The sequence below is a fragment of the Festucalex cinctus genome, chromosome 12 (genome assembly GCF_051991245.1).
Source record: "Festucalex cinctus isolate MCC-2025b chromosome 12, RoL_Fcin_1.0, whole genome shotgun sequence".
Classification (NCBI taxonomy): domain Eukaryota; kingdom Metazoa; phylum Chordata; class Actinopteri; order Syngnathiformes; family Syngnathidae; genus Festucalex; species Festucalex cinctus.
The window spans coordinates 8,229,837-8,251,479 of NC_135422.1; the positions used below are offsets into that span (position 1 = coordinate 8,229,837).

The window sequence follows — 21,643 nt, forward strand, 5'->3', positions numbered from 1 at the left end:
CCCAGAGCCGCTGGATTTGTTTTTCCATGTTGTTGTTGTTTTTTGGCGACAAAGAAAAATGCTAATTTTGACATTACGTATTGCTTCTCTTCAGCTAGTCCACTGGCCTTACGAGTCACAAGAGGATACCATCTGAAAAACATTTGTAATCAATTTAGGTGGTTCAACAAACAGCCTTTGTTGTGGGTCTCCAGTTTAGGATCTTACAATAGTTTTATTCTAACTACCAATACTTTTTTACTGCATGTTTTTACTGCAAAAAAACACACAAACAAAACAATAATCAAACCAGCCAATAGTGGTAGACAATGAATCTATGCTATTTGAAGGGAATAGAGACCAAGCCCTGTCAGAAAAGGCAAAATCCACAATTAATTTTCAACCCTAAAAGGTTTGTACCTGCTAGTGTTAATTTTATGAGACATTTTTAATTTAGTCTCAATTTTAGTACAGTTTCAATCATGCCTGTTAGTTTTTATCTTAGTCAACCTCATTCCGTTTTTATTTAGTCAACTTTTAGTCGACTATAAATCGAGCATTTTAGTCCTTCTTTTCGTCCAAGAAAACAATTTTATTTGTCTAGTTTTAGTCAACCAAACAGTCAGCTTTTTAGTCTGGTTTTAGTCAGGACAAATTTTTACTCCTGTATATATATTTTTGTCAGCAGGTAATGTTGAACATTTCAGATCTAAAACTATTTCAATTCACACAAAATTTTCTCTCATCTTTTTGATGAAACAACTTGACACACAATTACAGTATATCATCAAGTGGCTATTATGGCTCCTTGCTATGAGCTAGTAAGCTAGCCAGCATTAGCTAGCGGTCGGATTAACATTTACATACTTGGACACTGCAATGCTTGTCTTTCCATCAAATAGGACAGGCCTGGCCTCTTAGGCGCTGATGTTTATCTGGATTAAATCATACCTCACTAGTAGAGAATTTTACGTTACCACGGATGTGGATTCCTTGTCAGACAGATTGGATTGTGGTGTTCCCCAAGGATGACTTTTAGGTCCAACATATTTTCATATATGACATCATGCCTGATGGTAGGCCAAATGCTCAAAGTTGTGCCTCTCCCAAAAGTTTTGCCAAATTGTGCAACTTTTGAAGGATGTTTGACATGAAAAATCTGGCTAGATTCTATTCTGTTCTGCTCTTTTGTTGAGATGTTTGATATTTGATCATCGTTGCTTGACATTCAGTTCTGTTATATGATGAGAATGCAAAAAGCCATCACATTAATTTAACGAGAGCATATCACCATGATTGCCTCGGAGCTTTTAGTTTCTATAATAACATCAACATGGCAGCTTGCAGTACTTGTCTTGAGTCCGCTTGAATGAAATGTTTGCTGTATTACTTGATCTTGTGCTGCCATTTCTTATCACAGCTGATTGAACATATAAACAGATGAACAGCAGAGATAAGGGAAAAACCCCCCAACAAAAATCAAAAGAGAAGAAAATCCCAATAAAAGACATGATACAACAAATATATGAGACACACAAACAACATACTGTAATGTAAGGCATGGCGAGAAGCAAGGATTGGCTCAAATAATTGCATGGCGGCACATTTTAACCGTTAACTAAAGTCAAGCTACATCCAGTTGGGTCATAAATGGAGTCATGGGACTTAATTAGTTTGGGGAGGCCTGATTGACTGCACATGGATGTTTGTGGGAGATGTAGAGAGGTCACTGCATAAAAAAACTATGTATTGTTTTGACCAGGATGCACTTACTCGCATCAAAAGCCACCTAACTTCAGCTCAACCAATTTAAGTTTGAATGGATGTGAACTCCCTTGCTTCCCTTTTGCACTCAAGTCTCATAAGGCTCACACAATCGACACATGCTTAGTGTTTCATATATCGCGTTTCGCTTGGAAGCGCAGGAATCCCCTGCAGAAACCGAACAAGAGAAAACAAAATAAACACAAAGACTTGTGAAATAGCTTCTGTAGTTACAGCTCATATTTTCTGTTCCAAAAACTCATAATTAAAATCTTGGGATGTACTTGTACGAGGGAGTATTTGAGCCTCACTGGAAAGAAAACAAAAAGTATATAACACAGTCTTACCTTGACTTATGAGTGCCCAAACTTATAAGTTTTCAAGTTATGAGTTTTTTTTTTTTTTTTTTTTTTTTTTTTAAAGCTTTGCTTTCCAATATTTAGATTACAAGCACAATTATGATGGGCCAGTGTTTCAGTGAAGTTAAGAAAAACAAACAACCTTTCAAGCTGTTTATTAAACAGTCAAACACAAATGCAAAAGAGCCAGCAGCTATTTGGCCACAACTCACATCCATTCGTACACGCAGAGATGAATTTTACCAACACAAAACAGTGGTGGTGGTTTTTGTTGTTTTTATTTATTTCATTTCAATGTGGAATATTGATTTGATATATGATAAAACTGAGTTACCGTGCAATCTTCACCATGAATTGTCATGTCTGGGGTCACGCCAGGGTTAAGTTTGAGTTCATGACCTGTTAAGTTTGGGTTCATGACAGTGAGGTCAAGTGTCTGTTTTTTACTGATGTAACCATTATCTGGTTTCAACTGGAAAGACGCTATGTGATGTTATGTGATGTCAGGACCTATGCGATGTCAATCTTTAATCCGCACAGATTTTTTTTTTCACTCACTCACTCACTCACTCACTCACTCACTCACTCACTCACAGAAGCTTACATGTGTGAATGAGTACGTGAAAAAAAAACTGGGGCTTTAAGATCTATCTAATATTTAACATGAATTAACTTGTGAAATTCCGCACATTTTTAAAATTGAAAATACAACTTGACTCGAGTGTCCACAATTATATGCATTATTATTAAATTGATTACTGCTGAATTTTGACGTGGACGTGTCTGCTGCGTTGCGACTGGAATTCCTCCAGTACAGGCTTTCCAAGCAAGGGGCGGTCATTAATAGCACTTTTTTAAAAATAAATAATGGCGTTACAGGAACTTTAACTCAAAATTAACGCACACTTTTGACACCACTTCTTTTTTTTGTTTAGAACTTTATTCTTGTAGGATTCCGAAACGTTTATCAGAAAAACATGATGATACTAAGTATATTCTGGATGGTCCAGTTGTCAAGGAAAAAGCAGATGGACACAAAGAGGCGGCAACAAGAGAATGTGGCAATGATTAGCGCCTAATTTACTGACCACAGTCATGTGTTTCACTGACACAAACTACGACATACTTTCTAGCCACAGCTACAAATGTAAAACACAATGTACAGTATAGACTGTATTAGAACAGCGGTCTGGATCTGGATCACACAGAATTTTATTTTATTTTTTTTAAATGTAACAGCTCATGTGCATTTCTGATTGACTGTTGAAAGCCCTGCTATGGTGTGGTGGGATTTATTCCAGCCACCGGACGCTATAATTGGGGATATTTTCACAGCTTTAACATATGGGAATGCTTAGGCAAAAGAAAGACGTGTGGGATTTAAACAATTGACAATTGAGCAGGGCTTGGTTTCAGTGCATTCGGCGGACACGCTCACATTTGACAAATGATTTTTGAAGTCTTGTTGTATATACTTTTTTTTTCATCGTACGAATTAGGGCTGACAGTCATACTCTCACATTTGTCTTCCCTGTGTTTATCTTCAGAAGATATGCCGGACGACGGCCATTTGTGGGCTTTGAATGGAAAAGCGTGCAAATTGACGGCTCACTGGGCCTTGGCTCTTGTTGCTTTGATGGAACTTTCCATTGGAATAAAGCCACAAGATGTTCATAAATATAAATAACATTGGCACGTTTACTCTTTTAAAGGGCCAGCCAAATTTGGAGTGACTGATCTTCTGATTTCTCTCTCAGCTCGACCAAAATAGATTCGCAAGCGGACATTTTGGCAGCTGAAGTGACAACTTTTTTTTTGCAAAGTGATGTTATCAGCTGCTGTTTTGTGGCAGACAAGGCCCTAAAGATACACACACAAATCCCCTCAAATGTAAACTTGTTCTGTAAGCGGCCCCAAGCTATTCTGTCCTCTGGAGTGTTCCCATTAGTCTTTGCTACATCACTGACTTGTATTTACAGTACAAAACCAAGCATGTCATGCAGTATTCCAGCTACATTCTACTGTGTGTGAATGATGAAGTCAGACGATGTCATTTAGCAGTATCATGTAGTTAGCTAAGCTCCATCAGTGAGAAAGCGCTGTAATAGAAAATTAAGAGTAATGATCTTGCATTATATTTGTTCCCTCTGCCACAGTAATAAGATTTCATATTAGTTATTACTCTTGCTTGGCTTTGGTGTCTCTCTATAGCTGCAGGAAATGCACATAGTCTGAGCCGGAATTAGTTTAGCATGGAGACACGACGAGGAAACTGCAGCCCTGACTCAAAGAAAACAGAATTGACCAGCTTTGAAAATCTGCAATTTTAAATAATAGAAATTACAGTCTTGTTTGTAAACAAATGGAGTGTGCTGAAATTTTTAGTGTCACAATTTGTTTTTTGTTTTGTTTTTTAAAAGGAAGCATGTGAACTTCTGAACAATAAATTACAGGCTTTACTGTCTAAAAACTGGATGACATAGCCCACCAATGATGTTTCTTTATACCCCTTACTTGCTCATTTCACACATAAGCGTCCCATTTCTGTTGGCAGCCTACTTGCAGTATGCAGCAAAGTTGTCAGATGAAGTCTTATTTTACCAGGGCTCAGTTAAACAGCAGCGGGAATAAGGGATTTGACCTGTCAGGATATTTTATGGATCAGGGTTATGTTAAGCAGGTGGAGAGAAAGAGACAGCAAAGCACGGTTACAGTCTGTGTAATAAGATTGATGTTGCTGTGCCTTTTAGTTCTGCTATATTGAGGGTATTATGTTAAGGACTCGACTTGTAATTGGCTGCAACTGTCATACTGTGACAGACTGGTGAGAAGTGAATTGAAGAATAGATCCTCAAAGTGATGACATCATAATGATGAGTTAATCCCCTGACATTTGAGTCATCACAGCCACTACGAAAATGAAAGACGCTAACTCACAATTTAACATTTCTTCCGGTCGTAAACAAAATGTAAGAGTAAACAAATGTCAGTTAGTGGAACATGTGCTGCTTTGTATTTTTATTCACCTGTTTTTGCGATGATTGTTTGGAATTGTTGATTTATGTTGCCGCTGTTACTGCTATCTCACGTGTTTTTTTGTTTTTTTTTGTTCCAAACATTTTAAGACTGTGGTGGCCCATTCTCTGGTCGTAGGCCAAGTCAAATGCAGACGGAAGTTACAGTAGGAAAGTCATAATAACCGTAAATGTGAAAAAGGTGTAAGCCATAATAATGACATGGAAACAATCAAGTACGGCAAGTTCAGCATCTTTATAGAGTGATATAACCCAGCATGACTCTTGGCTGGCAATTAACCACATGACATTTTTTTGTAAAATGAATCTCAGATGTCTCATTGATAAAACACAATCCTCTGAAAATGATCCGCTGTGGTGTAGAATAATGATGAGCAGTTTACTGGTGGTCAAGACCAGCAGTATGGTTTACCTCGGAGCCAAACCCTTGACTGAAATCGAAATGAGAGCCATGCAACCACGTTCAACCCCGTCGGGCAGTTTGGGGCTAACCACCTTTCCACAGCCGTCATTCTAAAGCAACATATTATTCTATGTTGAATGACAGACAGAAGGGCTAAAATGTGCTTCCGTTGGTGTTTTGGCTCAAACCAATCTGATGATTTCCTTCACTTGGTCCATTTCTCTGAACGGGACAAGGAGATGAGTGGATAGTGGTGAAAGTTGAGATTTTAGGGGGATTCCAAATGCCATTCAATGTTAATAATAGCGTTTTATGTTGTATATGTAGTATTTATAATTAATGAATGCCCCTCTTTTTTTTAAACAATGACATAGTGCTTTCTGCATTCAGGAGTCTCTACAAGCATAAATACCATTTAATAGCTTAACCTCCTTGTTAACTCTCTGGCTGCTATTATTAAATAATTTCATTAGTTACGCTTGCCCTTTTTGCCCTTGCCCCAGGGGCGTCTTTTGCACAGTAACACGGCTGTTTAGATGCACGAGCGAGGGCTAAAGTTGCAGTGAACTACAGCGATACCATCGTCGTCTTCATTATTGCCGGTCACGCTCCTCAAATGTCCACCATACCACGTGCGACGTCAAGTCCCTCGTCAACCCGTCATCATCGCCGACCCCCCCCCAAGCAACAACATGTTTGGAACAGAGCCTCACTCAGGCGTGCGCTATAAAGTTTATATGCTTAGGTAAGCTGTTGTGCAACTCTGACTTTTATAATGGGGATTTTATTAGTCCAATAAATGGCACGAAAAAAAAAAAAACCTACACATTTGTGCATAAAAAATTCGTTTTAAACAGTTTTAATAGCTTGAACCAACATAATAATAATAATAATAATAATAATAATAATTTTATTCTGCGGTGAGTTTGATTGGATTTGAATTAACCTGAAAAATAGTTACTTTACACAATACTTGACTTTAAAAGTAACATTTTCCTTTACTGATGACTTAATTTTAAAAGTAACTAGATTACAAGTTATTGCTTTAGTTACATTCAACAGATGCCCAAAACCCTGCTTAACATAAAATTGGCAACCACTATTGGTAGTACTTTACTGACTTGGAGATGTTTTTTTTTTTTTAAACAGTGACGTTCAAGAACAAAATTTCTTTTATTTTTATAATTAAAAGTCAAATAAAAACAACCGTGACTCTATAAGATGAATATAAAATGCATACAGTAAGAGCCACAAAGTAAAATCTGTCCTTATGTTTCATGTGTCTGAATTGAAGATTGCCACCATGTTGCCTCATGCTTCTGATCAACTCATTCCAGTGTCCAAAAAGTGTCATCAGCATGTTGAAGGGAATTTTAATAGTCTTGAGAATCCTGCATACCCACAAGGAATTGTTTGAAAGATGTTTGATGAGTTTAAAATGTCATGATGCATTTAGTATATAATTGAAGTAGGATTTCACAAAGAAGCAGTAGAACCCCACACATGTGATTGTAACTTGTTTAATTGAAAAAAATCAGACCGTGTCACCTTGTGTGAGGGGTTTGCCCTGGAGGAGACTCATTAGAATATTTCCTTAGCAGCTGACTAAAGGCGGTTTCAGAAGGGCGCTATCGCTGCCACCATGGCCATGTGCTTTGTTCAGTTGCTGAGAGATTAGTGGTCTGTCTGCAAACTCTTCACTTCAGGAAGATGGTTATTCAGTCAGCGAGGCCGCAAAGAAAGAAAGTTGATCCGTTGCTGCTGGGACTGATCAATCCTGGCTGGGTTGAAGACAATGGTAGTCCTACAGCAGTTTGAGCCAGGGGTTTTGTCAGTGGGGGTATAATTAATCAGGAGAAAAAAAGACAAAGAATCGAAATTTTACAATTCAGTCCAACTGTTTGGAATATTCAAGTCAGGAGTTTGAATTGGTACCAGGCTGCCTTGGAGCTTTTCTAACAGTCTCCAATCAAGGCCCTTGGGAAAGAATTTAAGTCCAGTTAGACATCTACATTTTTTTCAAGGCAAATATGTATGTATAGTCCCTTTTTACACATTACACCCCCCCCCAACATTACAAACTTGATGGTCTATATACAGTAGTGGGCTTACTTAACCCCTCAGCGTTATGTGAACATTTTCTGGCTTTTTTATTTTATTTTATTTTTTTATGTTTTTATGTTTTTCATCAAAGTAAAAGCACTGGATTGCACTGTGATTGCTAAAACATATCAAAAGTTCAAAATGGCACCATCTTGAAGTTTCTAAGTTAGTGCAAATGGGAAATAGAGATTCACACTAAACTCTTGTGATAGTGCCATTTTTGGACACATAGACACCCATTATAATTTGTCATTTTTGATGCACTGTACACCTGGTGTGTTATAGTGCATTTCCCATGAATACCCAATTTATTACAATTTTGGTTCATAAGGAAGGGTTAGGGGGTCCAGACTCCTTGTTACAGGGGCATAGGCCCCTGTAGAGAACTGAAGATCTCAATGACTCCAAGTTATGTCACAACTAAAGCGTCCCAGTGCAACCAGATATTTCTTCACTAAAATAAGATTTGACAGTTGTTTTTTAAAAGAAAAAAAACCATTTCCATTATTTTGAAACTTTTGACGTCAACTTTTATCCACTTCAATTGAAATAAACAGTCAACTTACTGGCAACTTGAAGCTGATTATGTGAAATCATGCATTTAGCCTCATGGTGATAGTTTTCTTCCTAGTGAGCCGCAGTCCTGACTTGTCTAAAATGATCACTCATTCGTTATCACATCTGACAGTAGGCCAGCGGACTGTTAAGTTTCTGTTCAAGTTTCAGCACGCATCATGGAATTGGTATAATTTGAGCAGTTAACTTATATTACCAAATGTGTTTTTGTTGAGCTTGCAAAGCGAAATCAATCATGACTTAAAAAGAGCACTGTCTTCCTTGTTTCCTCCTTCTCTCTTCTCAGTCTGCAGTCACTGCCACGCTCTTCTGGACCGTTTTCTGGAGGACAACACGTCAGATCATCTGTTTCCTCGTCACTCGGACTCGCAAGAAGACAGTCAATGTAAGGGTTGTATATAATGTGCAGACATTACGCCACTAGTCACGGATGTCGGGCTCTGTGAAAATAAATGCACTTTGGAGTTAGGGTTTGCATGTTTTTTTTTTTTTTTTGTAGTTTGTTTTTTTGTTTTTTGTTTTATTCATGTATCTTATTTTTTATTTTATTTTTATTATTCATTTATTTTATTGTATTTATTTATTGTTATATTTTATTTTTTTATTTATGTCACTTATTTTTATTTACTTGATTTTATTTAGTTACTTTTTACATTTGTTTTTTTATGAGTCCTTATTGGAAACTACTTAGTGCTCTGCGATTTGCTGGCAACCAGTTCAGGGTGTACCCTGCCTACTGCCCGAAACTGGCTGGGATAGGCTCTAGCACCCCCCGCGACCCTTGTGAGGAGTAAGCGGTTAAGAAAATGGATGGATGGTTGAAAACTACTAGTTTTGTTTGTTTTTGTTGTTGTTTTTATGGTCCATATATGGCGGACCAAAACTGCCAAAATTCAAAATAAATAAATGACTAAATAAATTACTAAATAAATAAATTAATAAATAAATGACAAAATAAATAAATAAATGACTAAAAGTGAAAATAAAAATGAATATAAAAAAACATAATTCAAAAATTAAATACAAATGTATTTATTTTTATATGTTTTTTGCTCTTTTTTATTTCCATTTTTATTTATTTTTTTAACACAATTTTCGAATCATATTTTTTTTTTTATCCATTTTTGTTTTCACTTTTAGTCATTTATTTATTTATTTATTTTGTCATTTTTTTTTTTTTAATTTTGGCAGTTTTGCTCCTCCATACACATAAGCCTTTTGCTTCAAAAGGCAATAATGAAACAGTTTGACACCGAAGAAGAAACCTAATTCTTTTTCGGTCCTTTGTGAGCAAAGCATTGGCTGTAATTAAATCATGACGGGAGGAAATGAAGTTCATTTTTTAAAAGAAAGATAACACTAATAAAGGACCTTACACTGGGATGATCCCCGCAGGGAATCCGTTTGCCAAATTAGCTGAAGTGCCAGTTTCCTCTCCAGCCGTCACATGACCGGCTTGTTTTTCAATGTCGTGTATGCCTCTGACACACACAATCATTCAACATGAACAGAGTGTCCGTCTGTCTGTTGCATTTTCTGATTTTATCCAAAGGAATTTAATTAAGAGCATGACCCAAGGGAAGTGCTAATTGTTTAGCCCTTGATTCATTATTTAACGTTTCCTACATTTCCTACAAATAAAATGTATCTAGTACCTTGGTTTTCAGCATTGAAATGATTATTTTAAAATCAACTTTTCTCCTATTTTCTGACAATCACTGTTTTAGAGTATTTGTGCATGCATCCAGTGAAGCTGTACGAGCTTGTTAAGTTGATGCAGGATTCGGTAATGCGCTTAATGAAAGACTAAAGACATTCTGTGGGTTTTGGCTTGAAGGGGAAAATTTCCACTAATGACTATAATTTCCTTATGAGTTTCATTCTGGTTTTGAATTACGCTCCCACATATTTGAATTATACGTGCTTCTTATCTTGCAGTTTTCTCTTGCGATTTCGAGTCGCCTTGTCTCTGGACTTTATCAAATCACAGCCAGCAAAGTGACTGGTCTGCACGGCAAAGCGAGCGAGCAGGTTGGCTGCCTGAGGCGGACCACTCGGAGGGGAGCTCTGATGGTGAGAGTCTCGCGCTTTTTATGCTTCACCATATCAAATATTCATAGGGAAGCTCTTGCAGTTTTTAATCAGGGCCTTTTGTCTTTGATATCCAAGTCGGTTGTTTTTCTCAAGTGTTTTCAGTGACATGGTTATGAAACAGCTCGATACCGACCGTTTAACGTCAAACTTTGTTTGTTCTTTAAGGTCACTTTCTCCTCTTAAGCCCCTCCCCTGGTGCTGAAGCTTCGAGAAGATGCCAGTACCATTTAACCAGCCCGATCATGCCTAGAAGTGAGCGACGATGTAGTTTGCACCTTGCCTTGTATGAGACGTCGCCATCGGCGGGGAACCTCACGGTCATCATCAAGCCGCTTGACTCGAGTTCATTCGGTGACATCGTCGTGTTCAAGCCTGAGAGGAGGGATGACACCAGGTCAGCAAGCACACAATACAATGTTTTGATATCAATGGCACTGGATAACGCACCAATAGCGTTTCCATCTTCACCACACCAAAAGGTTGTGTCAAAAGGTTTATTAACGAATCAGTTGTTCAACTGTGGGAATGTGGGTTGTAATAGACTACATACCTGTACAATGCATGCAAAACTCTCTTACTCATTCAAACTCATTTTGGCACTGGTCACATTGTGGTAGTTTTCTTCACAGGGCCGTTAGGACTGTGACATTATATAAATGAATAATTGGCTTGTCCTATTCTTACATCTGGATAGCTAGTTTGAAATTTGATGTTCACATATCACAGTAAATTTAGTAGAGTACATTATACTCGTAAAAAAAGAGTCCCACTTTAAACAGACTCAAATGTAAACTTGGAAGAGAGTAGATTTTACTCAAAGTATTTTTAGTGTGTACGAGAGAATTGGCCTATCCCATGACAAAAACCTAGTAAAGTTTTTCACTACGAAATTCTAATTAAATTAAAAAGTATTTTTGTTACCAGTCATACTAGTTCATTAAAAAAAAAAAAAAGGGGGGGGGGGTATTCAATAAGTTTATTAATAATTTCTTAAAAGTTTATTAGTTGTTAAAAAAAAACATTTATTTAAAAAAAACAAGGGTTGAGGAACAAACTCAAAACCTTCAGTTTGGCCACTCTACCACATGAGCTATGCCACTCCTACTGTTTGCTAATATCCAAAAGGAGACCAAAATCATAATCAAGACAGAATTTCTGAATGAAAAATCTTTACTAGGTTTTTCATGGGATAGGCAAAAATATACTCTAGAAAATTTACCGCGTAGTTCTGAATTCAGATGTTGTGGCAGGCCATGCAAATCTGGTTCCACCATGAGTTTGACAACTGTGCTTTAAGTTTGACGCCATTTTATAGTTCCAATTCCAACCCCGATGCGACATTTTAACTATGTAATTAATTTATCATGAACAGATGAATCACAAAATTTGGTTTCTTTCTCCTGTTCGTTTCACACTGTTGCCGGGTAGAATTTATCCACTCCGTCTTTGCACAGGCCAACTTGGCGCCTCAGAAATCTAACAGTAGAGCCAAGATTCATCCACCTGTCTCTTTGAGATGGAACTTGCCAATATTTGATGTCTGAAGTGCATGTTAAAACAGCTGCTGTTGCCTCATGTTCATATAATTAGATGTATGGTAACATCAGCACAGGTGGCATCCCTGCTCTGCTATGCTTCAGAAGTCGGCAAATTCAGAAGACTCAAGTTAGCGATGTGCAAACAAAAAGCTGAAGAATTTGTGGGGCTCTATTGGCCAAGGAAAAAAAATGTCCCAAGATTTTTATGCACACTATACATTTTGATTGCAGATGAAAATCTTAAGAGCTGTTTACGTACAAAAAAAATATTCTCAAGTGAAATTGCTTCTCTGGATGGTCCTTTTCCTCTTTCGCCTGGAAGAGACAACATCCATAATATTCCAAAATAATTTGAAGTGTGGACTCGTCAGACCACAGCACACTTTTCCCCACTCACTTTGTGAGTCCATCTCAGATGAGCTTGGGTGCCTGTAAAGAAAATACAAGTTTGGATTTAATGCAGCACGAGGCCATGCAGCCTTTCAGACCAAACAAGACCACAGAGAGTAAATGACTTTCCCTTTTGTGGCTCTCAAATTTATGAAGAGCAACGTTCCTAGCGGCTATGTGGAACAGAATGCCATGTGGGGAAAAGTCAGGAGCATTGTTTGGAAAATAAGAACAGGTATTTTCTATTGATTTAATGTCATGGAGCAGCCATCTCTGGTGCAGATAAAAGCATTCCTTTCTCCCAAATGTAGACTCTGGAAATGAATTTATATAATCTCTCTGGACAGAGGAAGGATGGATGGGCATATGCAATAAGTTTGTATGACGGTGGGGTCAACGTCTGCGCTCATGGACTCAACGATCCCTTTCTACACCCAGACACACCCCATGTCAAACGCTCTCTGTTTTGCATTTCACTGTTGCATATGTATAAACTGCATGCTATGGTTAGTACAGGTATAGCATGAAAAGTATGCAATTAATTGTGATTGTGTACCCAGTCTTAGTGCTCCTGTCTACAAAGGTGCAAAAACATTACTACATTCATAATGGTTAGTAGGGTCATTTGTGTACTGAAGTTGAAGTAAATCTAATGTAACAGTCTTAGTAAATGTTGAAGGTAAAATTAGTCTTAACCACAGAGTGACTGATAACCTTGTAGCCCATTTCTTGGTAGGTTTATCTCAACGGTGACTATACTTTGTTTTCGCAAAAAGAGGACACTTGGCCTTGAAGGGGGTGGGGGGGTGTCAAACCCACACCATGACCGCATCGCCCGTTTGCGAGCGCTGAGCACTACCAGTGAGCTACAAATCTGGGGAGCCGACAAAGCTAAGGGCCTTATTTGAACGCTCACGAAGTGAGGTCTGGAAAAAGCGAACCTACTTTTTCTTAAAAAAAAATAAATAAATAATAATAATAATAATAATAATTATAATAATATGTTTTAAATTTAATTACGTTTTCTTTTTTTAATGTATTTTTTTTTAATTTTCTTTATAATAATATATTCTATGTGCCACCATTAGCCTAAATTCTGAATAATATTGCATTTGTGGAATATGTGTATAGCAACAATGAGCTCCCTTGAGAAGAAAAAAAAAAGTTAATTGAACACAATTAACTTCAAAGAGGCTACTTTTTTAACTCTCAAGCAGCTGGTCATATTGTGAGCTGCAAAAAAAAAAAAAAAAAATCCACACACTGAATGATGGTTCTTTTCAACATTATTTTCTTTCTTTCACTTCTGTTTCTTATACTTGCTTTTTGTTTACTACTTCCTTATCGGATTGGTTTTTGTTGTGATGTTGTCCGCTGCCATTAAAAACTGAATTCATTTTGCAGGACAGAGTGGGAAGCATTGGAGACTGCAATAGGCCCGGTGGACGAGCCCTTTCAGGTGACTCTGAGCTACACTGGATGCGTGCAGGAGGGATCCATTGTGGCGCTCGACTCACTGCGCTTCACTGACTGTCGATCAGGTGCGTTCATGGGCTCCGTTTTCAATAACGCACATCCTCATGAAGGTCACGGTATAGCGGGACAGAATACCCATGTAGAGAATATGCACACTCCGCACTTGAGACCAAACCACATAACTTTGAGGCAAACATGCTAACCACAATTCACTGTGTTGGTCAAGTTCATCGGACTTTTACAATTTACAATTTAGTTATATACAGACCATATAGAGCAGAAAGGCAAATAAATGAGAATTTCTTTCACTCACTTCAACTTTTTTTTGTGGCTTAGATGAAGATGACGAGGATGACATCGTCCCACCAGACGTGGACTGTGGCGATAATTTCCACTGCGAACACTCTCAATACTGCATCGACCAAAATCTTGTGTGCGATTTCCACACGGACTGCCCTTTAGGAGAGGATGAGGGCTTCATTTGTGGTAAGGATTTATTTGGCTGTAAAGCATTTTCATTACCTGTTCATGAGCCGTGTTAAATTGTCGGGCCTTTGGTAAGAACCAGCAGATCATTCAGGCGCACAAGGGACTCCAAGTCCCACAATATATTTTGTATGACTGTGTCAATGCGTCATCAATTTCTCCCAAAAGTGATTTGAAATCACGCAGACATTAATTTGGAATCTTGTAAGAATTTTTACCCTCAACTTTTAGTATCCACTGTAGCTTCCGTTCACCTCCTTTTTAAACAAGTTTGATAACAGGAATGAATGCACAAGTTGAATATATCTACTACTGTTTTTGTTTGTTTGTTTGTTTGTTTGTTTTTCTTATTGTGTGAATAATGTTGGCTGTGGGTGCCGTTTATTTGGAAGGGCTTGAGTAACAAACAAACAAACATTCACTAAATGGAAAAATATTTGGAATCAACTGAATTTTACAGTTTACCCTCCAGGATAACAATATGAGGATTAGAGTAGATTAGACTCGCGTGTTTGTGATTTAAACTTCCAGTTAATAATTGGACAATTTCATGTTAATAACTTTGCTCTTATACTGTACATAACCACAGTGAAGATTAAACAAACATATTTAAAGGGATAGTTGACTAATTTTCAGCAGTAAGAAGTTAATATTTTGTCTATAAATTTGATAACTTCATTATTTTTCATGTACAATTAATGCCTTTAAAAACACATTTTGCCACTTGCTGTCGACTGAAAATGACATCACGTGTGCTCCCAAAAACTTAAAAATATGTTCTATTTTTTAATTTTTTAATTTTTATTTTTTAATGCTAGACTATACAGATGGCTTTGATGTAGCCTCTCAACTGCAGGAAACACATAAAGCAATGGTAGTAATTACAAAAACGGCCAGCAGGTGGCAGCACAGTATAAGAGATCAACCATGTTGAAAACAAGCCAATTTCCCCACAATGCTAAACAGATTTGCGAATAATGATGAAACTTTGCTATATTCTAATGCTAATTGCTGCAAAACGGAAACAGTTACAAATGTACTTGTACCTGATGAAAGAAGAGACTTTAAACCTTTCTTTTGGTAGGTTCCATGTTTTTATAGCAATAGAACGCAATATTCTGTGGGCTTTACCAAAATCAGTCAAAATCCAGTAAAACAGCCGGGAGTGAACGGGATTGCTTCAGGGAAAATGGTTGGGAGTGAATTTAATGAAGTTGATGTGGCAAAATGTGTTTTTAAAGCTATTAATTGTTTAAAAGTTGTGTAAAAGTTTTCCAATTAATTCTTGATAAATCATGAACTTTTTATGAAAATGGCTAAATGACTCAAGTATTCCTTTAAGATGTGGTAAAACTTTCACGGCTAGCTTAAGAGGTTTCACAGAAATAGCACATGTAGGAATTACCGCAATTTCATACAGAGCAGTTGGATTAAATATAACCACAATTTGTAATCCTTGGAAGTAGTCAATGAGCGCCTGAAGTCTCGAACCCCAGAGAGACCTCGTCAGTTGAAACTGAAAGTCATCACATCCAGTCACATCTTGATTGCTTTAATTCCATCGTGGTGATGTGTAAACACAATCATAAAACCGATGACGACAGAAGCAATAGACATATCAATAACAACATCCCCGGAGCATTGCATTATCCTGATTTTAAATTTGCAAAAACACTCATCGCCTTCCACTGGGAAATTAGAATTCCGAGGGTAGGAGAGAGGGTCTTGGGAGCAGCTGCGGTCTCTTGTTTCAATGAGCTCTGACGCCAATCCGCCGCCTTGCACAGGTTCGATGCCCTTTGGCTCGCACTGCTCATTTGAGCAGAACGCTTGCGGTTGGTCCGTGTCTAAGCAACATGCGGCTTGGAGGAGGGTGGCCGGTGACGAGCTGCTGCGGAGAGAAGACACGCAAGGCATCACCCTGAGCAGTACGCCTGGTAAGCAATATTGTGTAAGGGGCACGTTGACATCAAGTCCTCGGGTTACAAGGTTCCAGACATGCGATTTTTCAATGTTCCACATGTCACACAGTGAACTTGTTTGGGCACTCGGTGGGGCAGAATTCATGCCTCACTGGATTGTGGATAGATTTATTAATGTAAAATGGTATAAAAGAAGCCAAGCAGTGTCATAATATAGCATAGAAGCATGAATTCAGTGACAAAATGCAGTATCATACAAATGCATCCATTACTGACTATATGCCCCATTCACAATCACCCTGTGATTGATTGGCAGTCAGTCCAGGCTGTTTTTCTGTCATTCAGCAGAAGTCATCTGGTTCTGGGTGCAATCATCCTGACAGCCTCAATAAAAGAACTGGTATAGAAAATGGAAGGATGGATACATTAATGTGGATCGTATCTTCAATCAGTGATTCCAAATCACTGTGTGGGAATTTCATTTCATTGATCCAAAGTTTATTATTTACTCCCTACAAATATCAATATATTTGTTAATCTATCTACACCAGCGACTAGATAGAGCAATTAAAAGCTCTTCAACTAGATGGCCGAAGGTGCAATTAACTTGTATCCACCTGTTATCGTCCATATAACTGAATGATGGTGTTGTGTTTTTCTAAACAGGCTTAGATATAAAGGGGAAGTAAAATGTAAACATTTATTGACAATAATGTGTTATGTGTGACCTCACTACTCTAAACATTCAAACACCTTTTATCCGTCTCAGGGGGCGGCCATTTTGCCACTTGCCGTCGACTTAAGATGACATCACAGTTGCTCAGGGCTCAGGCCAATCACAGCTCATCTGTTTTCTGAAGCTGAGCTGTGAGACCTGAGCAACTGTAATGTCATTTTCACTCGACAGCAAGCGGCAAATGGCCGCCGCCTGATATTGATAAAAACTGCATGATTTTGCTGCTAACTCATATTCCACTAACGCAATATTAACCAAAATACCGTATTTATGCTAAAAAATTAATAAAAAAAAAAAAAAAATGGGTTTCCTTCTCCTTTAGCAATGAGTTGAAAAAGTTGTGGAGATGAATTAGTAAAGGAATTGAACCTCTAACAGTATAATACACATTTACCAGGGCACTTCTTATTTCTGGAGATCAGGGAGACACATACGCTGGAAGAGGCATCCGTTCGGAGCCAATTTTTCCCTCCTCCTGTCGCCAATAGAACTTGCCAGGTTTGCCATTCAGATTTTTATTGCCTTGGAAATGCCAACTCCGTGTTTGAAATGACATTTCTTTGTGCAGATGCATTTTTCTTTTTACCTGTTTGGCTCCTTCAATGGCTCCTTGTCGGTGGCTATAGAGGAGAATGGAACCTCCAAAGCACCACTCATCTGGGAGGGACATGGTCAGTGGAAGGACGACTGGGAGGATGTTGTGCTGCAGCTGCCAGACCTTCATCATGGGTACTTAATAGTGCAGTATAGTAGTGGTCATCTGCCATGTTTGTTTGAGTTTCACAAGGGTACGTTTTAAGGTCAGACCTCATTAAGTGGAACTGATACAAATTGCAGATTCCCTCTTCTCTTTTTCCATCAAGTTCTAATTTAAATCTGCAGCAGAACTCGAGTCTCATCAGAGTAGACCAGGCAATTTCTTTTCAGTCTCCACTTTTGTTGAGCAAAAATGTAACCTCAATTCCATCTTATTACAGCAGACAGGATGACACCTGTTGCTGTCTTGTGCTGCTTTAACCGTCTTCAAAGATTTTAGTGACACCATTCACATTAGTGTTGTTCCGTTTTTTTTGGCCCCCGATACCGATTCCGATACCCAGCTTTGCAGTATCGGCCAATACCGATACCATACGGATACCTAAGGTTTTTTTTTTCCCTCAACCTGAAAAGCTGTCCTGCCATTGGTTGAGAGCATTCAAGGGCCAATAGGATATGTTAGATCGGCATGCAGTGAACATGTCACATATCAGTGAATGTCGTGGACGAGCAAGACACAAGAAGCTGCATCCAAAATCCTATATTAGCGTTGGAATTAATGGTATCGGCATGTTACTTGTGAGTACTCGCCGATACTGATACCACTGTTTTAATGCAGTATCGGGGCCTCTGCCGATACCAGTTTCGGTATCGGAACAACATTAATTAACATTCATAGATCCGCTTCTGCATGGAGGAGGATTCCAATATAATCCCTTACCTTCTAATTTTTCCAGATTGAAAAAATATATATCTGAAGGAACTCATGAACACGTACTTAAACTATTCCCGCTGTTAAACTTCCGCCATTAAAAATTTCAGAATACATTATAAAGTTGGCCAAAAATATCCATTCACGTTTTTTCATACATGTATATTCTCTTTTGGCCAAAAATTATTCACAATGGACAACCGCAATTCACAGATGATACGAAACAAAACCACCATTAATTGACACTCCTTATATTGCCAAGATTTAAAAAATTACAAGTACAGTAAATGTCTGATTCTAAAAACACTAATTTTGATTTGATTTATTGAACATATAAACATACAAACAAACAGTAGAGAAACAAAAATTAAAAAAGAAGAAAAGAAAAAAAAAAAAACACACCATAAAATCATCACAGTTTACATGTTCAAAAGGGAGTAGGAAGAAGTTAAAAACTTATCTAGTGCTACCCCTTATACATTATATATTTAAACTTATTTCATTATTAATACAATACTAGGTTAATATTTTTAAAAATAAAATGTCTGAACCTTGTAATAAGTGGGTATTTCCGTGAATAAAATGGGGCTTTCCATTTCCAATTCGGTGAATTTCTGAAGGGGTCTACTGTACTTTTCAAGTTTAAAGGATTCAGCATTACTTTGCACATGAGTCAACTGCCTACTGCTTCTACTTTGGTCGGTGTTTGTGATCGTTTAACCCTTGGCATTGATACTCTGCTCATGTATAATTGCCAACGTGCAGTATATTGGATCTTTGAACTCATGTCAGAGAGGCGCATTTAAGCATGGTATGGAAATATATTCCCTGCTACTCACCTTTACTGGATTTCAGATTTTTCTTGATGCCTGTTTCTTACGCGTCGTTGCAGCAAATGCAACAGTCGGCTTGTGAAGATGAAACGCCGGCTGACTCGCTTCTGCCATCTCCAATCTCCCAAATAAGATCAGGACTTTGATATAAATGATTTTTATGATTTTCTGTGTATGATTGTGTTCTTTTTGTTGGAGATTTAATTATTCAGATCACGTCCTGATAAGACTTTTGAAGCCTTATTGACTCTTAATTTGATGCATTGTGTGTTTGATCCTACACACAAACATTTTACTGTCTCATGGCCTGCCCGTGTTTGATCTACAAATCTTTGATAATATGATTTCTGATCATATGCCTATACTTGTTTTTTCCATGTGGTTATGTAGTAGTAGTATTTAATTAAATTGGCTTTTTATCCTTTTTAGTGCTGGTTCGTAAGAATGCTAAAAGTTCGGGATCTCGTTTCAAACCCAAGAGTTGAACCCTTCTAACCCCGTTTCTTGTTTGGCTGATTCGTTCGTGTCTTTAATATTTTTAGAAGTTTTGGATGTTCAAATTAAGTCATCAGGTTATCCTTGTGACTCTGTCCTTCCTCACTTTTATAAAGAAGTCTTCACAATCATGAACATCTTCTGGTCTTGACCCCCAAAGTTTTAAACATGTGGATGGCCTCAATCAAATTGTGCTAGCCAACGTTAGATGTATCCAGCTTTTATTCAAAATATTTTGCAAAAAGTTGTGTATCCAAGTTAAAGTAATTTCTGGATGCACATGATGTCCTGGAAGCCTTCCAAGCTGGTTTTGAAGCACTGCACAACACAGAGTCAGCTTTATTAAGAGTTTCTAAATGAAATGTTTATGGTAAAAAATGAATGAGGACGTCTGTTTGTGCCTTGATTGCACAATTTGATGCTGGGGGTCATATATCTCACTGTCTTGGTTACCAATGTGGGATTTAGTGATAACATTTTAGAATGTTTTTTTTCTATCTGACAGGAAAGACAGAGGTAGTTCTGAGTCCCACGATGCACTGGTGCTTTATGGAGTTCCGCAGGGGTCAATTTGAGGGCCCCTGTTTTTCTTTTTGTATTTGTTGCCTCTGCTTTCTGTCTTACAAAAGTGTGACAGTCAGATTTATATGCCACTAATGAATAAAGATGCTTTCTCCTTAAAGCCATTTTATTGTCCCTCGAAGGTGTAAAGCCCGGATCGCCTTGAACCTTTTAAATTTTAATATGAAAACAGAAATGACTGTTTAGTTCAAAGGGGCCCGTAAATCACCGACATCCTTCAGACTTGGCTAGTATGCACTATGACTCAGTGAAGCCAATATTTTTGGTTGAAAATTTGCTACAGTAGTTAAGTCTGACTTTTTATCACATTACCAACAGCACGTTTAAACAGTAATTGTTGCCTCCATCACATCTCAGCTAATTTACTGTCGTGCACTTTGCTTTGTCCTCCCTCATACGTCTCCAGTTGGTTCAAATTGTTGCTATTTGCTACTTTAAAAGAACACGTAGAGCACATATGTCCTATTCTGGCCTCCCTCCACTGGCTGCCTATAAACTTTAGAGTTCGTTTTAAGATTCTCTTATTTGTAAAAATGTGAAAAATAGGAAATAAAAAATAAAAATAAAAATAAAAAACAGGAAAAAAATAAAATAAAATACATTTATTATTATTATTATTATTATTATTATTATTATTATTATTATTTATGCTTTTTTTCACATATTTGCTTTGTTACAGTTTATTGTATTTTTCACAATTGTTTCATGTTTCTTGTTTTACTTTTATTTATTCAGTTTCAGATGTGGTTGTTTTTTTAAAGTTCTCTATACAGTTAACTTCAGCTAAGTTAAGTCCAGCACATATTGAATGTGTTTTTGCGCAGGTTCCGTGTTAAGGTGACAGCTGCTTGGCTCCAAGGCTCCCATGCTGATGTCGCCCTGGATGACATCGCTCTCGGTGCAACCTGCTTCGACACAGGTGGAAAAACTCAACTCATTCAAAACCTCACATTTTTATCATGAATCCTTTTAAATATTTGACCAAAATACATTGAGGCTCTCAAGAGTATGCTAAGAGTATGCAGTATTTTTAAGTGTTATGATATAATTAAAAAAATAAAATAAAATAAATATATATATATATATATATATATATATATATATATATATATATATATATATATATATATATATATATATATATATATATATATATAATTCTGTAAGTTTTGGCTCAGTTTGATAACCACTGTCTCATCGGATTGTAATTTTGATGGTGAACATGTGTTAACCACCAGCTCCTCAGTCAGTGGTGTGGAACTACACTGTATCACACAGAGCAGTTTCTAATATTTTTCTGTGGCTGCAAGGGCAGTCATTCAATTTAATGTTCCTATTTTCTTTCAAGGAAAAAAAAGATCGAAACTGTCATTCTTCACATTTAACGACACCTTTCCTTCTTTT

General features: G+C 37.4%; 1 protein-coding gene across 2 annotated transcripts in view; it reads left to right on the forward strand.

Annotated features, from left to right (window-relative positions):
• ltk (leukocyte receptor tyrosine kinase) overlaps positions 1-21,643 on the forward strand; it is a 53,717-nt gene that overhangs the window by 5,549 nt on the left and 26,525 nt on the right. For both annotated transcript variants that reach the window (XM_077538662.1, XM_077538663.1), the window contains exons 2-10: positions 8,506-8,604; positions 10,158-10,292; positions 10,479-10,707; positions 13,646-13,782; positions 14,054-14,203; positions 15,991-16,140; positions 17,259-17,359; positions 17,430-17,590; positions 21,064-21,158. In XM_077538662.1, coding sequence (XP_077394788.1) covers positions 8,506-8,604; positions 10,158-10,292; positions 10,479-10,707; positions 13,646-13,782; positions 14,054-14,203; positions 15,991-16,140; positions 17,259-17,359; positions 17,430-17,590; positions 21,064-21,158 — 1,257 coding nt within the window. The remainder of the gene's footprint in view (positions 1-8,505; positions 8,605-10,157; positions 10,293-10,478; positions 10,708-13,645; positions 13,783-14,053; positions 14,204-15,990; positions 16,141-17,258; positions 17,360-17,429; positions 17,591-21,063; positions 21,159-21,643) is intronic.